The following is a 20,874-nucleotide window of genomic DNA, read 5'->3' as shown; positions in this document are numbered from 1 at the left end:
TTTTGGATTTTTGAGGAATTTGTAATTCGCGCCACGCCTATAATTGGATATTGGAGCAGGTGTTCTGCTAGCGGAACGTCTAGATGTAAGAGGTTAAGAAGGAAAGAAATTCCACAAATTAACTTTTAATAAGGCACACCTGTTAATTGAAATGCATTCCAGGTGACTACCTCATGAAGCTGGTTGAGAGAATGCCAAGAGTGTGCGAAGGGTGGCTACTTTGACGAATCTCAAATATAAAATATATTTTGATTTGTTTAACACTTTTCTTTGTCACCGCATGATTCCATATGTGTTATTTCATACTTTTGATGTCTTCACTATTATTCTACAATGTAGAAAATAGTCAAAATAAAGAAAACCCTGGAATGAGTAGGTGTCCAAACTTTTGACTGGTACTGTATATTCAGTCAATAAAAGAGCAAGTGCAGGACCTCTAATGCAGTAACGTTGAAGCGATCTGACTAGTATTACTTAGCCAACCAGAAGTAAGAAGCTAACGGTAAATGGAACCTACCTCGGCAGGAGCAAAAAAAAATAGACTAAGTTCACATATCTTTAGGCTACATATCGTTACACAGAGTAGGCTACTGAGACAGACAGTAATGTGGCGCTCAGTGGTGAGGCTGAGGCAGGCTGCCATGTATGCAGAGGAGAAAGAGGATAGTACAGGGGTTCTCAAAGTTGGGGTCCACTAAGAGAATTTGTACAAATTTTTATCAAGCATATGTTTCAATATGAGATCTCCACATGGTCTGTCATCTGATCTCGATCGTCCACTGGAGTTTATAGTTTACTCTTTACCCACCTTTTCTTTTACCACTACAAATCAAATCACTGTTTTATTGGTCACATACACGTGTTTAGCAGATGTTATTACGGGTGTAGCGAAATGCTTGTAAAACTACATTGCTGATATTAATACAGAATCATAAATAATATTCAAATAATTCATGTGAATGTGATTATACGATCATCTGTGTGCTCCGTTGATGTCTGTCTGTGCGGCGCTTGATTAGTAATGCCTAGGAATACAAATGTGAACATTGTCATTCGATAAAAGAGATCTATTTACAGAGTTGATGATTTGATCCAATTCATCATTACAACTGATTGAACAGTCGCTGATGCTACACGGTTCTCATATTTCCCCCCTTTCAGGGGTATAACATTAGACTTGTACAGCTAACAGGCTAGGTGTTTGTAGATGGACTGAGGTGAATGAACCTACAGCAGCCAAGGTGATAATGGCTGGAGTCATTTTGGCTTGTTTTTGCTGTTCTCCAAATTAGCATTTTAAAGTGTTTCTAATTGTATAGAAATGCAGTAAATGAGCTTCAACTTTAAAAAATAATTGCCTAGTTCCGGACCTTACTGAAACCCTACTTATGCCCCTTTGTGTGTGTGTGTGTGTGTGTGTGTGTGCGCGCGCGTGTCAGCTTTCCAACCTTTCATAGCAACTATGTCATAAAAGTGATTTCAAGTCAGGCAGTGTGGAACTGTGTTCTCGCGTGGGGGTTGTTCCTTCCTCAGGCACTCTTTTTAAAACAGGAATTTGTTTAAAGACTAAAAAGGGAAGGGGCCTAATTTGCTGTTCTCCCTCTGCTGGGGATCAAGTCTAAAAACGTTGAGCATGGTGTGCTGCTGTACCGGCCCTTCCTCCATCGGAAACCTCCAAGTGTGTGTTTGCACAAGTGCATGTGTGTTTTTTGGTTTGTTGTTGCCTTTTCAGCCGTTCCTGCCTGGTCCACTCCGTAATAATAGTTGAGCACTTGGAGGTTTTGTGTGTTTGCATGTGTGTGTGTTTGTGGCATAGCAGAGGTTAAAATGGGCCCCTAGTGAGATTAACCTCTGACCCGTGTCACCGTTTGGCATTCAAGCCCCACCTCTCCCCAGTCCCTGCCTCTAGATAGCCAGTATCAGGCTTTGTCTCTAGTGCTACAGCCACACACCATCCTTCTTCCCACCTCCCCCCTCTTTATTTCAACGCTTCAAAAAAACGCTTCATTTTTTAGTAGGGGATGTATTGTATTGTCTAGAACACAGAGATGCTTCGCGGAGGGTTTGGTTTTGGCAGTGCTTCTGAAGAAGCTTGGTGGATTTGAATGCGTCTTTGATGTACTATGTTTTTGTGAAATTGTATAAAGAGACATTTTGTATTTCAATGTAATAATGTTTACTTCAGGATAATATATATTTTTTTATAAATGTGTATTTGGACAGTATAAAATATATTTTGTTCTCAATGACCTAAGACCCTGGATCAAATAGAGTTCTTGGTTTGTGTTATTTTGTCATTGTCAAGTTGCATTTCCCTTGAAGTTATGGAAAGAAATTGGAGCAACAAACTGTTAAGACCATTCAATTTCCCAGCTTAGTTTTAGCAAGTAGCCACAGTATACTTTTTCATGTTTTTATTACCAATAGTTTGTTTACAGGGCTTACATTGATAATTAGTTTTGGTCATACATTTACTTATTGCAGAACCTGAGTACTAAATGCTGTTTTAATGCAACCAAAGCTAGCATTTAGATAACATTTAGCTAGCATTCACTTTGCATTTAGCTAGCAATGACCACAAGCCTTTATGATCTCAACCCATCTGGTGGGTTTTCTTTCTTTAGAAACAGAACATGTATGAAAATAAATGATATACCCAAGGGCTAAAGATAATTACTGAGGAATAAACAGAAAGGGAAACCACAGCTTTTATAATTGTGTGTAAAAAGGTCAAGCCAGTAATTTTTCAATAGTTCTGAAATTTGATTTGATAATAGGCAACTTGTTTCCGAAACCATCTTAAGTCGTACAAATCCAGTCGCTGTCTAAAGTTTGTTTTATGTGCCCCGATTGAATGAATCCAACAGTAGGTTTAATTCTGGTTATTTCCAAGTTAAATCGTGAACATTGATCCATCTTAGTTTATATACCGATGATACTTAACTTTTTTTTGTGAAGACAAAGTATTGTCAATGAAACCAAATGAAAGCCGTGATAGGACAGCTGCAGGTAACAGTCATTTCCTTTTCCTAGTGGTTCTTGAAGAATACACTTCAGAAATATCTGAAATGGCTTTACTGCTTTCTTTTATCATAATCAGTATAGATGTGTGTTGCATGGACCTGAAGTTGTTATTGGTAACGCTGTCAACCAGTCATGATGTAACCGGCTCAATCACCAGTCAAAAAGCAACCTTTTTAGTGTTTAAAAACATATACAGTTGAAGTTGGAAGTTTACATACACTTAGGTTGGAGTCATTAAAACTCGTTTTTCAACCACTCCACAAATTTCTTGTTAACAAACTATAGTTTTGGCGAGTCGGTTAGGACATCTACTTTGTGCATGACACAAGTAATTGTTTACAGACAGATTATTTAACTTATAATTCACTGTATCACAATTCCAGTGGGTCAGAAGTTTACATACACTAAGTTGACTGGGCCTTTAAACAGCCTGGAAAATTCCAGAAAATTATGTCATGGCTTTAGAAGCTTCTGATATGCTAATTGACACTATTTGAGTCAATTGGAGGTGTACCTGTGGATGTATTTCAAGGCCTACCTTCAAACTCAGTGCCTCTTTGCTTGACATCATGGGATAATCAAAATTAAATCAGCCAAGACCTCAGAAAAAAATTGTAGACCTCCACATGTCTGGTTAATCCTTGGGAGCAATTTCCAAACGCCTGAAGGTGCCATGTTCATCTGTACAAACAATAGTACACAAGTATAAACACCATGGGACCACGCAGCCATCATACCGCTCAGGAAGGAGACTCGTTCTGTCTCCTAGATATGAACGTACTTTGGTGCGAAAAGTGCAAATCAATCCCAGAACAACAGCAAAGGACCTTGTGAAGATGCTGGAGGAAACAGGTACAAAAGTATCTATATCCACAGTAAAACGAGTCCTATATCAACATAACCTGAAAGGCCGCTCTGCAAGGAAGAAGCCACTGCTCCAAAACCGCCATAAAAAAGCCAGACTACGGTTTGCAACTGCACATGGGGACAAAGACCTTACTTTTTGGAGAAATGTCCTTTGGTCTGATGAAACAAAAATAGAACTGTTTGGCCATAATGATCATCATTATGTTTGGAGGGAAAAGGGGGAAGCTTTTAAGCCAAAGAACACCATCCCAACCGTGAAGCATGGGGGTGGTAGCATCATGTTGTGGGGGTGCTTTGCTGCAGGAGGGACTGGTGCACTTCACAAAATAGATGGCATCATGAGGTAGGAAAAGTATGTGGATATATTGAAGCAACATCTCAAGACCTCAGTCAGGAAGTTAAAGCTTGGTTGCAAATGGGTCTTCCAAATGGACAATGACCCCAAGCATACTTCCAAAGTTGTGGCAAAATGGCTTAAGGACCACAAAATCAAGGTATTGGAGTGGCCATCACAAAGCCCTGACCTCAATCCTATAGAAAATGTGTTGGCAGAACTGAAAAAGCGTGTGCGAGCAAGGAGGCCTACAAACCTGACTCAGTTACAACAGCTCTGTCAGGAGGAATGGGCCAAAATTCACCCAACTTATTGTGGGAAGCTTGTGGAAGGCTACCTGAAATGTTTGACCCAATTAAACAATTTAAAGGCAATGCTACCAAATACTAATTGAGTGTATGTAAACTTCTGACCCACTGGGAATGTGATGAAAAATCAATGTGAAATAAATCATTCTCTCTACTATTATTCTGACATTTCACATTCTTAAAATAAAGTGGTGATCCTAACTGACCTAAGACAGGGCATTTTTACTAGGATTAAACGTCAGGAATTGTGAAACCTGAGTTTAAATGTATTTGGCCAAGGTGTATGTAAACTTCTGACTTCAACTGTATATTTAATTGGGGGAAATGTATATCCTCAGCTTGATATTTAGCTCTATTCCCAAGTGGAAATGTCACATGTCTTACATTTGATTGAAAGTCTTTTTAGACCGGGGTCCCCTTCATTAGGCACCAAACCGAAGAGAACCGACTGAAACACAGAGCGACTACCTGGACGCTCATTTTCCTTTTCTGTTGCAAAATGTTTTCAGTTGTGTGACCTAATAAACACCATCTAACTGTAGGCTTTATCACATTCCTGTTTGTTTTTCAGTTCCAATTGAGAAACAATTATTTTTATTTAATTTATTTTGGGCAGCTGGGCTTCTTTCTCTTTTAATTCATGAAGGTCGATTACATTTCATAATATACACATTTAATACCCACGACAACAGCAGAAAACAAAACAAACAAATACATTTGAAAGAGTGTCAATTTGTCTGACAGATGTCAAATGTCCATAAGGTGCCGTGTTACTGTTCATTTTTGTTTTCTGTCCAGTTTCTTTTCTTAGTTAGGTCATTATTTGTCTGAAGACACTTCTGCTTGAATTACAGTTATGACCATTATTCTCCACAGTTTTGCGCTTCTCTCCAGTCCCATACTGTACCTCAGCTTTACAGCAATGCAAGAAGCAGGGCTGCTGTTTCTTTATGTTCAAAAATACAACTCTATTTGCAGTGTTGCCCTGTGCTTCTTACCTTTTTTCCCTTTACTAGGGCTCCTGTTTGCTGAAGTGAATTAAGGTTGTCACCCTGCTACTGCTAGTTCTTTCTTTCTCCCCAGCCACCTCACCTTGGTTCTCTTCTCCCACCCAGCCACCTCACCTTGGTTCTCTTCTCCCACCCAGCCACCTCACCTTGGTTCTCTTCTCCCACCCATCCACCTCACCTTGGTTCTCTTCTCCCACCCATCCACCTCACCTTGGTTCTCTTCTCCCACCCATCCACCTCACCTTGGTTCTCTTCTCCCACCCAGCCACCTCACCTTGGTTCTCTTCTCCCACCCATCCACCTCACCTTGGTTCTCTTCTCCCACCCAGCCACCTCACCTTGGTTCTCTTCTCCCACCCAGCCACCTCACCTTGGTTCTCTTCTCCCACCCAGCCGCCTCACCTTGGTTCTCTTCTCCCACCCAGCCAGCCGCCTCACCTTGGTTCTCTTCTCCCACCCAGCCAGCCGCCTCACCTTGGTTCTCTTCTCCCACCCAGCCAGCCACCTCACCTTGGTTCTCTTCTCCCACCCAGCCAGCCACCTCACCTTGGTTCTCTTCTCCCACCCAGCCAGCCACCTCACCTTGGTTCTCTTCTCCCACCCAGCCAGCCACCTCACCTTGGTTCTCTTCTCCCACCCAGCCAGCCACCTCACCTTGGTTCTCTTCTCCCACCCAGCCAGCCACCTCACCTTGGTTCTCTTCTCCCACCCAGCCAGCCACCTCACCTTGGTTCTCTTCTCCCACCCAGCCAGCCACCTCACCTTGGTTCTCTTCTCCCACCCAGCCAGCCACCTCACCTTGGTTCTCTTCTCCCACCCAGCCAGCCACCTCACCTTGGTTCTCTTCTCCCAGCCAGCCAGCCACCTCACCTTGGTTCTCTTCTCCCAGCCAGCCAGCCACCTCACCTTGGTTCTCTTCTCCCACCCAGCCAGCCACCTCACCTTGGTTCTCTTCTCCCACCCAGCCAGCCAGCCACCTCACCTTGGTTCTCTTCTCCCACCCAGCCAGCCAGCCACCTCACCTTGGTTCTCTTCTCCCACCCAGCCAGCCACCTCACCTTGGTTCATTTCCACCCTCCTTCCGTCCTGATAAACCCATAGCAGAATGATCTACCTCTTCCCCAACCCTGCCCTCTGATCAAATATGGTCCGGTCCATAATCAGTGTGCGCTAGCGGTTAGCATGTTGTTAATTTGGGCCAGGGGGGAAATGGGAACACTCTTAAATGTTTGATGGGGGGTTTGGTTAGGGGTTAGTGGCTGTAATGAAAACGTGTGGATGAGGGCGAGGGATGTCAGCGCGGGGAGGTTTCGTATTTTGGTGTGTTTTTAAAAAAAAAATGATATGCATCCTGTTGGGTCACGTCCATCTGTGACAATCGGGGCCAGCTTTGTCCACTTAGCATTTCCTGTGTGTAAAAAGATACTTAATGGCACCGCACCACATGGTCGTCTCACACACACACACACACACACACGGTTGTGCACATGGACACAGTCCCCCCCCCCCCCCCCCACACTGCTTCCAATAGGCTACTTCACTCCGACCAGCAGCTCCATCCCATAATTAGCCCTCACACAGCTCCTTTCTTGTTCCACTTCCTGCATCGATTACCGCGACTGGTGATGACGATGCTTAGGACGCTATTTTTATCCAGGGCGCTGGGTTTATTATTTGCTTCCTTCGTAGTTTGCACACACTCGCATGCACGCTACGCATGTACACACACATTCTGGAGGTAGTCTTATGAGCATAATAAGTACATAATCATTTTCTCTTCCCAGGTTGCTGTGAAAGACAATGTCTTCTCAGCGTTTCTTGCAAATTAACGATGAAAAATAGATGAACACACACACACTCTCAGACCAAATCCTTATTATTTGTATGTGGAAATGGACATAGCACATGGGTAACTCTCAGAATGGGTAGGCAGTTTGAGGTGTGGGGGTTGGTTGGTTGGTGTGTTCCCTGTCAGTGGGTCCTCTTTCTGGGGCGGAGGGGGTTATGCACTGACCTGCAAGGCTGCTGATCAAATGGAGGTTTTGTTCCTGGTCATTCCTGGTCCCTCCCAGGCCTGATCAAATGGAGGTTTTGTTGCTGGTCATTCCTGGTCCCTCCCAGGCCTGTTCAAATGGAGGTTTTGTTCCTGGTCATTCCTGGTCCCTCCCAGGCCTGATCAAATGGAGGTTTTGTTGCTGGTCATTCCTGGTCCCTCCCAGGCCTGATCAAATGGAGGTTTTGTTGCTGGTCCCTCCTGGTCCCTCCCAGGCCTGATCAAATGGAGGTTTTGTTGCTGGTCCCTCCTGGTCCCTCCCAGGCCTGATCAAATGGAGGTTTTGTTGCTGGTCCCTCCTGGTCCCTCCCAGGCCTGATCAAATGGAGGTTTTGTTGCTGGTCCCTCCTGGTCCCTCCCAGGCCTGATCAAATGGAGGTTTTGTTGCTGGTCCCTCCTGGTCCTTCCCAGGCCTGATCAAATGGAGGTTTTGTTGCTGGTCCCTCCTGGTCCCTCCCAGGCCTGATCAAATGGAGGTTTTGTTGCTGGTCCCTCCTGGTCCCTCCCAGGCCTGATCAAATGGAGGTTTTGTTGCTGGTCCCTCCTGGTCCTTCCCAGGCCTGATCAAATGGAGGTTTTGTTGCTGGTCCCTCCTGGTCCCTCCCAGGCCTGATCAGGAGTTGCTCCTCCATTGGAGCTGAACAGAATGTGCTGGAGGCATTTCTCTCTCGCCTCCCCTCCTCCCACTCGCGCAGCACACCCCCACCCTGCTCCAGGCCACTCTTCCATTTTGTTCTCTCTCTTTCTCTCCTCTGACCATGCCCTCTCTTGACCTCTGTGTGTAAACTGAAACCAGGCAGGACACCCGCCAGGTCACCTGAGAGGACACCCGCCAGGTCACCTGAGAGGAGGGCACTCGGGTTGCAGGTTCTGATTCTTCAGGTTGACACACACACACACACACACACACACACACACATATATGTACGTACATGCAAGCACACACACAGACACACAAACGCACATCTGGCATAATATGCATTCCTTTGTCCGGAATGTATTTTATTAGGGAATAACTCAATTTCATTCATCTGATTTAGTTCATAGTCGAGTAGCTTGAATAAAGTCCTACGGCACTTTGTAATTACTGACACATTATTTTACACACGAGATACTGTGGTTATATAAAAAGCCAATTGTATATCTTTACTATCATTTCCTAGATACTAGATATTCATTAAAGTATCTAGGAAATGTGAGTTTACATATTTCTAGTGGACAAAAGGACTTGTGTGGTTTCCTAACTGACAATCACTGGACCAGTGTTATGAAGGCTCAGGGGGCGGGGATGCGGGGACCACTGAACTTTGACCCGGAAACACATGCTGCTTTCATAAAATGATGACTGGAGCGGACGAGGAAGGCTCTCATTGATTGGCTGAGCCAGAGGATCAATGACAAGTCATGATTATGCCTTGAAAGAAAGAGAAGCAGTTCTGCTCAATTTTTATTTTTAGTTACAAGATATTTTAAAATGCCCGTAATATTTTAGAATTTATAATAATATATCCATCATAAAGTCGCTGGGATTGAAATAATTTATTAGCTATTTGAAGTTGTGGTTTTAGTTTGTTTTAATGCTGTTGTGGTTTGTACAAAAATGTATAATCCCCTGAAGTGACCCACTACAGCTGAAACAGACATATAATACCCAACTTGGTTGTCATTCGCAACTTGTATGCATATTAATTCAGTTCACCATGACATCACCCTTTTCTTCCATTCTCTGTCCTTTTCTTTCCCCTCATCCCTTGTTTTGTGGTGAATGTAATAGAGATGTAGAATCTTGCTGTCTCTCATTCTTTCCCTAATCCTTTCCTTTTCCTCACAGCATATCCAGAACATCCAGAACGGTCTCCTACTTTCAGCTAGCTGGAGTGAGCTGAGCTAATCACCTACTGCTTACTAGCAGGAGACGGAATGAATGAGTGAAGGGATAAATGAACGCATGAATACATTGTGTGAAATCATGTATGATTGAGGAGTCTTTTTCACCCTTCATGAAACCACAAGTTATTTAAATGATGAATGTGTAGATTCCCCTGTCCTTCATAGTTATGGCATTTTCCCACCGATATTCTTTAGAAAGAGTTTGTTGTGCTTTTAGTAATTCGGTTAGTAGTGGTGATGTCTTTTAGTGATGAGGTTCACGTCTTTATTGTCAAGAAGCACAAAGATTTGTCCTCACCAAAATGGCAAAATTATATGTATAGTGAAATCTCTGATTGAACTACTGTGCTGATTTTGATCACTTTGAATTGGTAGGATTAGATATATTTTGTAGTTTACAGTACTTTAAGTAAAATGTGACATTGTAATTTTAGAGATGCAGTTGTTCTAAGTATTTCAATTAACCATAGAGTTTTACATGTATTGATTTCAATGGGTTATCCCAAGATGTGTCTGTATAACAGAAGGATTTGTTTCTATGTTATCTGAAAACAATTAGTGCTAGAAATGATGCAAACTGGTATTTTAGATATATTTTTTAATGTGAATATATTTAGAAAAGTCACTGAATTAGAAATAATAAAATATATTAAAATAATTGAGTGGTTTAGAGATTTGAATTATATCATTTACTTGGGTATTTGGACTGCCTTTTTGCCCCTCCCACTTGTACAATTTCATTGGTTGAGGGAAATTGCTGTCTTTATTTCAAGCAATAAATGAAATGTAAGATTACTGTAGTGATTTTAAATAATTGTTAGATATATCATCAGAATAAGGGTCTAAATGTAAACTAGGACAGTTAGTAGCTGTTACTAGTGGCATAATAATGACTGATTTTCACATTAAAATCATTAGTAGATAATGAATTCATGTTGATTAGTCAATAGACATCACAATTTCCATTTTTAGAAAGGGTATGTGAGATGATAAAAACACCATTATAAAGATATTCAAGCTTCTATAATAGCTTTATTGTGTTCTTAATTCTAAGCAACATTTTGTGTGAAATATTAAATGTATTATAGCAAATATACAAATATAAATCTATGTAAAAAACGGGTTAATTCATAAAGAAATTCTTTGTTTCATCTTAGAAGAAATAAGCTGTAATAACTTTAGTGCAACTATTATTTCTCTTTCCTATTGGTTTACAAAGATAATATTTAACTAATAATATATCAAAGATTAATACAAAATAAATCTATACATTGGACCAGATTTATTATATTTTCATGAAACATGAAATGATTGTTACTACTTTGTTTGGATTGTCAGTAGGGCACCTACAGATGGACTACCTTCTAACCTTAACCCTTATTCAAATACCAACCCTAACCTTAACCCTTATTGAAATACTAACCCTAACCTTAACCCTTATTCAAATACTAACCTTAACCCTTATTCAAATACTAACCTTAACCTTAACCCTTATTCAAATACTAACCTTAACCCTTATTCAAATACTAACCCTAACCTTAACCCTTATTCAAATACTAACCTTAACCCTTATTCAAATACTAACCCTAACCCTTATTCAAATACTAACCTTAACCCTTATTCAAATACTAACCTTAACCCTTATTCAAATACTAACCCTAACCTTAACCCTTATTCAAATACTAACCTTAACCCTTATTCAAATACTAACCCTAACCCTTATTCAAATACTAACCTTAACCCTTATTCAAATACTAACCTTAACCCTTATTCAAATACTAACCCTAACCTTAACCCTTATTCAAATACTAACCTTAACCCTTATTCAAATACTAACCCTAACCCTTATTCAAATACTAACCTTAACCCTTATTCAAATACTAACCTTAACCCTTATTCAAATACTAACCTTAACCTTAACCCTTATTCGAACCCTAACCTTAACCCTTATTGAAATACTAATCTTAACCCTTATTCAAATACTAACCTTAACCTTAACCCTTATTCAAATACTAACCTTAACCCTTATTCAAATACTAACCCTAACCTTAACACTTATTCAAATACTAACCCTAACCCTTATTCAAATACTAACCTTAACCCTTATTCAAATACTAACCCTAACCTTAACCCTTATTCAAATACTAACCTTAACACTTATTCAAATACTAACCTTAACCCTTATTCAAATACTAACCTTAACCCTTATTCAAATACTAACCTTAACCCTTATTCAAATACTAACCCTAACCTTAACAAGCAGTTGCTTATCAACAGATGGATAGTTTGACGATCTGTAGAGGTTCTACAGATGGAAACTCCAGGCCATACAAATAAAGTGTTACCAAAGAGTTTTATATGCATGAACTTTAATGGTTTATAGTCCTATTTTGTCTTAGTTTTATCTTTTGAACTTGTTTACCATAGATAAACACAAGCAACATTTGCACTGTTGTAAATGACTTAGTAAAGGTAACCCAAATAGTAGCCATTCTTCCCAACTACTCTGTTTATACTATCATTCAGCCCCTCTCTCTCTCCTGGCAACATGCTTGTTTGATAGCTCTTCATAGGCCTGCATACTGTTGGCTTGCTCTGACACTCCTTCAACAGCATGTATACATTTTGATGGTGTGTGTGTTTGTTCCCCTCTGCTAAATTCGGTTATGCGTCTGGTGCGATCCGTAAAAGATACACGATATCAGTCATATTATGTTGTTGTCAAATCATAAATCATTGATTTATATGTAGCCTTGTGTTTCCGTAGTAACCAGATGAATCATTTAGATGGAACTGATAAAGACAGACATTACTTGTGTAGAGGGAAGTGACAGCATTGGGTGCGAAACCCTATTCCCCCTCCCTGTCAGAAGAAAACTGTCTAAGTGGGAACTAAAATGGGAGGGATGAGCAAGGGATGCACCTAAGCTACCAATTTTTCGATTGAATTACATTTTTTGTCATTTGATAAGCAATAACATTGACAATGACTTGAATTAAATAGTCGACATTCTAAAGGTTTGCTATAAATGCTAGTCCAAAAATCATTAATTAACAGTGCAGTGTTTCTAAAAAGGGGTGGTCTGGATGAAATTGTAATTACATGGTAATAATTCAGTATCTTTTAAAGGATGGTCTGGTCGTATAATTCAAATTCTATGGCAGCATTTCTTAAAGGGCTGGTGTGTTGATTTTTTTTTCTCCACAGAGTAAACTGGTGATGGAGGGCTTCCGCAGCCTGAAGGAGGGCGAGCAGGTGGAGTTCACCTTTAAGAAGTCCTCCAAGGGCCTGGAGTCCCTATGGGTGACGGGGCCGGGCGGGGGACCGTGTGCGGGCAGTGAAAGGAGACCCAAAGGGAAGGTCCCACCCCAGAAGAACCGCAAACCAAAGGGAGACCGGTGAGTACAAGAGCAAAGCATGCTGAGAAGGCTCTGATTGACAGAAAGTACAATGTGGATGGAGCTTTGCTGCACAGGACTTTAAAACGACATGGGCGAAATGGCTGTTACTTTGGGAAAGACCAGGGACATCACGATACGATATCACGATACGATATCACGATACGATATCACGATACGATATCACGATACTTAGGTGCTGATATGATATGTATTGAGATTCTCACGGTTCTATAGGATATAGGTACAGCCAACTAGCTGTGTTGCTTTGTTTGGTTTTTGAAACCAGGTTTGCTGTTCACTTGTGCTGTATAAGATGGAAGGGAGTTCCATTCAATCATGGCTTTGTATACTACTGTACTTTTCCTTGAATTTATTCTGGACCTGTGGACTGTGAAAAGATCCCTGGTGGCGTGTGTTTTTGTGTGTCAGTGCTGTGTGCAAGTCACGATACAGATGTAACTGTATTGACCCCCCCCCATCACTACTGCTTATGGAAACCAACATTTAAAGTAACGTGAACAACAAAGAATTAAAAAGGCTTAGCTGATTAGTTAACATTTAAAAAGTAATCTGTTGATTTACGCTCAAATTTTACTGACGAAAAAACTACCGCTTTAAAAAAAAAAAAATGTTTTGTTGTTGATGGGTATTAATATGGAAGGTCATTTTAGTATTAGCCTTACAAATCTGTATGTTTCTGCCTTCATCAGTTGGATAGTTATCAGGGGGCCTGGATTGTAGATTTAACACAGATCTAAGTACACGGCGATTGCCATGGTTATTCGGCTTGAGTCATTCATTGAATAGGGCACTTTTCCCGCTATTCAAAGTCAATTTATCACCTTCCACAATCTTAAAATTGTGCCTGGGTAGGTTTGTGTGAATCTCAATGCATTTTACAGCAGGCATTATGACTATATCTGAATACTGTCTGTGGTGTTGAGCTGGACTATTACAAGACTTTCAGGAGTAGTGAACGTTAAATGTGAACTCTTTCCCGACATCAACATTTAACGTCTTGTTTAGTCCCCAAGGCTTATATGGAACTCGCTGAAATAGTTTGATGCTTGCTGTATCTATGCTCTACCTCTCTGTTCGTCTTCTACTGAGAAAACATGCAGTTCCTCCTCCTCTCCGTGTGTCAGAGCACCTGGTGCTGCAGCGAACACAGAGACGGACTGGGATGGAGCTATATGTGGCTGCCATCGTGGGAGGCTGCTTCACATAGTTACTGTGTACATTAAAGCCAAAATCTGGAGTTTGTGTATCCACAAGCAGTAAGCTGAGGGATGGGGGCTGGAGAAATGTAACCTAACTACTCTCAAATTCATACACGCAACTCAAGTTATTCTTCAAGAATCTATGAATATAGGGCAGGCTGTCATCAAAGGACCATTGAACAAGGAAATATCCCAGATTATTCCTTTTTTTTTTTTAATTGAGCTATGTGCCTTTAACGTTTGCGATCTCAAGGCTTATGTAATTCTTTCCCTACAATGGATGTAAGATGGACAGTGCCTTCAGAAAATATTCATACCCCTTGACTTATTCCAAATTTTGTTGTTACAACCTGAATTCAAAATGGATAACACAGATTTTTTTTCTCTCACTCATCTACACACAATACCCTATAATGACATGGAAAACATGTTTTTAGACATTTTTGCAAATGTATTGAAAATTAAATACAGATCTAATTTACATACAATAAGTATTCACACACCTAAATCAACACGTTAGAATCACCTTTGGCAGTGATTACAGCTGAAAGCTTGAGCTTTGCACACCTGGATTGTACAATATTTGCACATTTATTATTTAAAAAAATTCTTCAAACTCTGTCAAGTTGTTTGTTCATTGCTAAACAGCCATTTTCAAGTCTTGCCTTAGATTTTCAAGCTGATTTTTAAGTTAAAACTGTAACTAGTCAATACAGATCCAGGTTCGATCCCGGGCTGTGTCGCAGCCGGCCGCGACCAGGAGACCCATGAGGCGCAATTGGCCCAGCATCGTCCGGGTTAGGGAAGGGTTTGGCTTGCTAGGATGTCCTTGTCCCATCATGCTCTTGCGACTCCTTGTGGCGGCCATGTGCATGCACACTGACTTCGGTCGTCAGCTGTACAGTGTTTCCTCCAACACATTGGTGCAGCTGGCTTCTGGGTTAAGCGAGCAGTGTGTCAAGAAGCAGTGCGGCTTGGCGGGGTCGTGTTTCAGAGGACGCATGGCTCCGGACCATCACCTCTCCCGAGTCCCATCGCTGCAACTCCCATACGGACAAGACTGTAACTACCAATTGGATATCACATAATTGGGGAGCCAAGGGGTGGAAAGTACCGCCCCCCCCCAAAAATCTAATCTAATAAAAAAAATGTTTTTGTCACATGCACTGAATACAACAGGTGTAGTAGACCTTACAGGGAAATGCTTACTTACAAGCCCTTAACCAATAATGCAGTTAAGAAAGAAAGTGTTCAGGTATTTGCTAAAATGAACAAATGTAAAAAATGTAATAATTAAGGAGCAACAATAAAGTAACAGTAGCGAGGCTGTATATGGTACAGAGTCAATGTGCAGGGTCACCGGTTAGTCGAGGTAATATGTAGGTAGAGGTAAAGTGACTATGCATGGATAATAAACAGAGTAGCAGCAGCATAAAAATTGGGGGTGTGTTGGGGACAAGGCAAATAGTCCGGGTAGCCATTTGATAAGCTGTTCAGTAGTCTTATGGCTTGGGGGTAGAAGTTGTTAAGAAGCCTTTTGGACCAAGACTTGGCGCTCCGGTACCGCTTGCCGTGCGGTAGCAGAGAGAACAGTCTATGACTAGGGTGGCTGGGGCCTTTGGCAATTAGTTTGGGCCTTCCTCTGACACTGCCTGGTATAGAGGTCCTGGATGGCAGGACGCTTGGCCCCAGTGATTCCCCCAGTGATTCACTGATTCACCTTCTGTAGTGCCTTGCGGTCGGAGGCCGTGCAGTTGCCATACCAGGTGGTGATGCAACCCGTCAGGATGCTCTCGACGGTGCAGCTGTAGAACTTTTTGAGGCTCTGAGGACCCATGCCAAATCTTTTCAGTGTCCTGAGGGAGAATATGCGTTGTCGTGGCCTCTTCACAATTGTCTTGGTGTGTTTGGACCATGATAGTTTGTAGGTGATATGGACACCAAGGAACTTGAAGCTCTCAACCTGCTCCACTACAGCCCCATCGATGAGAATGGGGGTGTGCTCGGTCCTCCTTTTTCTGTAGTCCACAATCATCTCCTTTGTCTTGATCATGTTGAGGGAGAGGCTGTTGTCCTGGCACCACACGGCCAGGTCTCTGACCTCCCTATAGGCTGTCTCATCATTGTTGGTGATCAGGCCTACCACTGTTGTGTAATCGGAAAACTTGATGATGGTGTTGGAGTCGTGCTTGGCCATGCAGTCATGGGTGAACAGGGAGTACAGGAGGGGACTGAGCACACACCCCTGAGGGACCCCTGTGTTGAGGATCAGCATGGCATATGTTGTTACTTACCCTTACCACTTGGGAGTGGCCCTTCATTGTCTCCAAGTGTCTGGAAAGCAGGCTGAACCAGGTTTTCCTCTAAGATTTTGCCTGTGCTTAGCTCTATTCCGTTTCTTTTTATCCTAAAGAACTCCCTATTCCTTGCCAAGGACAAGCATACCCATAACATGATGCAGCCACCACCATGCTTGAAATTATAAAGAGTGGTACTTAGTGATGTGTGGTGTTGGATTTGCCTCAAACATAGAACTTTGTATTCAGGACATGAAGTCAATTTCTTTGCCACGTTTTTTGCAGTTTTACTTTATTGCAAAAAGGATGTATGTTTTGGAAAACATTTATTCTGTACAGGCTTCCTTCTTTTCACACTGTCATTTAGGTTAGTATTGTAGAGTAACTACAATGTTGTTGATCCATCCTCAGCTCTCATATCAAAACCATTAAACTCATGATGAAATCCCTGAGCAGTTTCCTTCCTCTCCGGCAACTGAGTTAGGAATGACACCTGTATCTTTGTAGTGAGTGGGTGTATTGATACACCATCCAAAATGTAGTTCATAACTTCACCATGCTCAAAGGGATATTCAATGTGAACGTTCGCCCCAGTCTGAGGTCCTGAGCGCTCTGGAGCAAGTTTTATTATGTATAAAATGGAAGAAGTTTGGAACCACCAAGACTCTTTAATGTCTGTTTTTTTCTTCTTTAGGCTTGCCATATCAAAGGGATTGAATACTTACTGACTCAAATTTCAGCTTTTCATTCTGAATTAATTTGTAAAAAAATCTAAAAACATAATTTCACTAACATTATGGGGTATTGTGTGGAGGCCAGTGACACAAAACCTAAATGTAATACCTTTTACATTCAGGCTGTAACACAACAAAATGTGGAAAAAGTCAAGGAGTACGAATACTTTCTGAAGGCAATGTATATCTGCATAGACCAAATCATTGTGTGATTGATATAGCTTTCTGGCTATCCAATCCCATTCTTAATCAGGTGTGAAAATAATTAAGGTTTCCTCTTTAGTAAGAAAATTACCTGCCGAAAGGGTTCCTTGGATGTTTTACACCAGTGAATAATTCAGTGTATTTAGTAGAGGTCGAGCGATTAATCGGAATGGCTTATTAATTAGGGCCGATTTCAAGTTTTCATAACAATTGGTAATCTGCGTTTTTGGACACCAATCATGGCCGATTACATTGCACTCCACGAGGAGACTGCGTGGCAGGCTGACCACCTGTTAAGGGAGTGCAGCAAGGAGCCAAGATAAGGTGCTAGCTAGCATTAAACGTATCTTATAAAAAACTATCAATCTTAACATAAATCACTAGTTAACTACACATGGCTGATGATATTACTAGTTTATCTAGCGTGTCCTGCGTTGCATATAATCGATGCGGTGCCTGTTAATTTATCATTGAATCATAGCCTACTTCGCCAAACGGGTGGTTTAACAAGCGCATTCGCGAAAAAAGCACTGTTGTTGCACCAATGTACCTAACCATAAACATCAACGCCTTTCTTAAAATCAATACACAAGTATATCTTTTTAAACCTGCATATTTAGTTAATATTGCCTGCTAACATGAATTTCTTTTAACTAGGGAAATTGTGTCACTTCTCTTGCGTTCTGTGCAACAGAGTCAGGGTATATGCAGCAGTTTGGGCCGCCTGGCTCGTTGCAAACTGTGTGAAGACTATTTCTTCCTAACAAAGACAGCCAACGTCGCCAAACGGGGGATGATTTAACAAAATCGCATTTGCGAAAAAAGCACAATCGTTGCACGAATGTACCTAACCATAAACATCAATGCCTTTCTTAAAATCAATACACAGAAGTATATATTTTTAAACCTGCGTATTTAGTTAAAAGAAATTCATGTTAGCAGGCAATATTAAACTAGGGAAATTGTCACTTCTCTTGCGTTCATTGCACGCGGAGTCGGGTATATGCAACAGTTTGGCCCCCTGGCTCGCTGCAAACTAATTTGCCAGAATTTTACGTAATTATGACAACATTGAAGGTTGGGCAATGTAACAGGAATATTTAGACTTAGGAATGCCACCCATTAGATAAAATACAGAACGGTTCCGTATTTCACTGAAAGAATAAACGTGATAGTTTCGAAATGATAGTTTCCGGATTCGACCATATTAATGATCTAAGGCTCGTATTTCTGTGTGTTATTATGTTATAATTAACTCTATTTGATAGAGCAGTCTGACTGAGTTGTGGTAGTTAGCAGCAGACTCGGAAGCATTCATTCAAACAGCACTTTCGTGTGTTTGCCAGCAGCTCTTCGCAATGCTTCAAGCATTGCGCTGTTTATGACTTCAAGCCTATCAACTCCCAAGATTAGGCTGGTGTAACCGATGTGAAGTGGCTAGCTAGTTTGCGGGGTGCGCGCTAATAGCATTTCAAACGTCACTCGCTCTGAGACTTGGAGTAGTTGTTCCCCTTGCTCTGCATGGGTAACGCTGCTTCGAGGGTGGCTGTTGTCGATGTGTTCCTGGTTCGAGCCCAGGTTGGGGCAAGGAGAGGGACGGAAGCTATACTGTTACACTGGCAATACCGAAGTGCCTATAAGAACATCCAATAGTCAAAGGTATATGAAATACAAATGGTATAGAGAGAAATAGTCCTATAATTCCTACAATAACCTAAAACGTCTTACCTGGGAATATTGAGGACTCATGATAAAAGGAACCACCAGCTTTCATATGTTCTCATGTTCTGAGCAAGGAACTTAAACGTTAGCTTTTTTCATGGCACATATTGCACTTTTACTTTCTTCTCCAACACTTTGTTTTTGCATTATTTAAACCAAATTGAACTTGTTTCATTATTTATTTGAGGCTAAATTGATTTTATTGATATATTAAGTTTAAAATAAAAGTGTTCCTTCAGTATTGTTGTAATTGTCATTATTACAAATAAAGTAATTAAAAAAAAAAATCGGGTGATTTAATCGGTCCTCCAACATTCAGTATTGGCGTTGAAAAATAAATCGGTCATCCTCTAGTATTTAGGATAATTGGGGCTGCTTTGTGGTTGGTTATCTCCATGGTGATTTGGAAGGGGGGCTACTTAGTGGTTGGTTATCTCCCATAGTGATTTTTATTGTGTTGAGGATTGGAATCTGTGTTGGTTGGTAGCAGGTACTTAAGTTTGATTACACCTCTTGTTCTCTGCTGTTTAAGCCTTACCCTATTCTTCCACGGGCTGGACAGAACTATAACCATACTTGAATACAGTGTATAAGTCCTGCGTCCCAATTCTGTCCTTTCTCTTAAAGTGTGCACTTGTTCACTTCCCTTCATGGATTTAAAAGGAAAGGACTGTCAAAAGAAATATGATGGAAACTCATCACACTTTATTTGGATACTCCAGATAGTCCGTTGATAGTATGATCATCTGTTGACAAGCAACTGCTTGATAAGGTTACGGTTGGGTGTAGGTTTAGAGTAAGGCTTAGGAAAAGAAAAGGGTTACGTTTTGGGTTAGTTAGTTATTTGAAATGTTACTGACAGCCATGGGAAGATGTTTTGAGTTGGGTGGAGGCGGGTATATAGAGTTCAGAAATCTGCATTTTCAAAACGCAGACCATCCAGAAATCTGCGTTTTTTTTAAACCATTTCACTTGTGTTTTATATTAAAGTCAAGTGTTTTTTATTTTTTTCTTCAATAGAGTGACCTGGGGCGTGTAACTAAGAGTTTTCCTTGACATGAAATGCGTTCGGTAGAAAATAGCTTAATTTATCAGATGACAACAGAAGTGCACCGCAAAAAAGCAAGGTATTTAAGGAAAAAATTATGCATGGCCATCATATTTCTGTTGATCATAGAAAGAATTCAGCCAGCTAAACTCAGCAAAAAAAGAAACGTCCCTTTTTCAGGACCCTGTCTTTCAAAGATAATTCATAAAAATCCAAATAACTTCACAGATCTTCATTGTAAAGGGTTTAAACACTGTTTCCCATGCTTGTTCAATGAACCGTACCTTAGGTATGCTGCAAGGAGGCATGAGGACTGCAGATGTGGCCAGGGCAATAAATTGCAATGTCCGTACTGTGAGACGCCTAAGACAGCGCTACAGGGAGACAGGACGGACAGCTGATCGTGGCAGACCATGTGTCACAACACCTGCACAGGATCGGTACATCTGAACATCACACCTGCGGGACAGGTACAGGATGGCAACAACAACTGCCGGAGTTACATCAGGAATGCACAATCCCTCCATCAGTGCTCAGACTGTCCGCAATAGGCTGAGAGAGCCTGGACTGAGGGCTTGTAGGCCTTTTGTAAGACAGGTCCTCACCAGACATCACCGGCAACAACGTTGCCTATGAGCACAAACCCACCGTCGCTGGACCAGACAGGACTGGCAAAAAGTGCTCTTCACTGACGAGTCGCAGTTTTGTCTCACCAGGGATGATGGTCGGATTCGCGTTTATCGTCGAAGGATAGAGCGTTA

The 20,874-nt window shown here is 41.3% G+C and overlaps 1 protein-coding gene across 2 annotated transcripts in view; it reads left to right on the top strand.

Moving 5' to 3' along the window:
- The window catches only part of lin28b (lin-28 homolog B (C. elegans)), a 40,599-nt gene that overhangs the window by 8,880 nt on the left and 10,845 nt on the right, over positions 1–20,874 (top strand). For both annotated transcript variants that reach the window (XR_003871899.1, XM_029734219.1), the window contains exon 3: positions 12,695–12,885. Coding sequence is in view for 1 of the 2 variants with exons in the window: in XM_029734219.1 (XP_029590079.1) it covers positions 12,695–12,885 (191 nt within the window). In the remaining variant the exon portion in view is untranslated. The remainder of the gene's footprint in view (positions 1–12,694; positions 12,886–20,874) is intronic.

The sequence above is a fragment of the Salmo trutta genome, chromosome 35 (assembly GCF_901001165.1).
Source record: "Salmo trutta chromosome 35, fSalTru1.1, whole genome shotgun sequence".
Classification (NCBI taxonomy): Eukaryota; Metazoa; Chordata; class Actinopteri; order Salmoniformes; family Salmonidae; genus Salmo; species Salmo trutta.
This window is presented reverse-complemented; position numbering and strand designations above follow the sequence as displayed.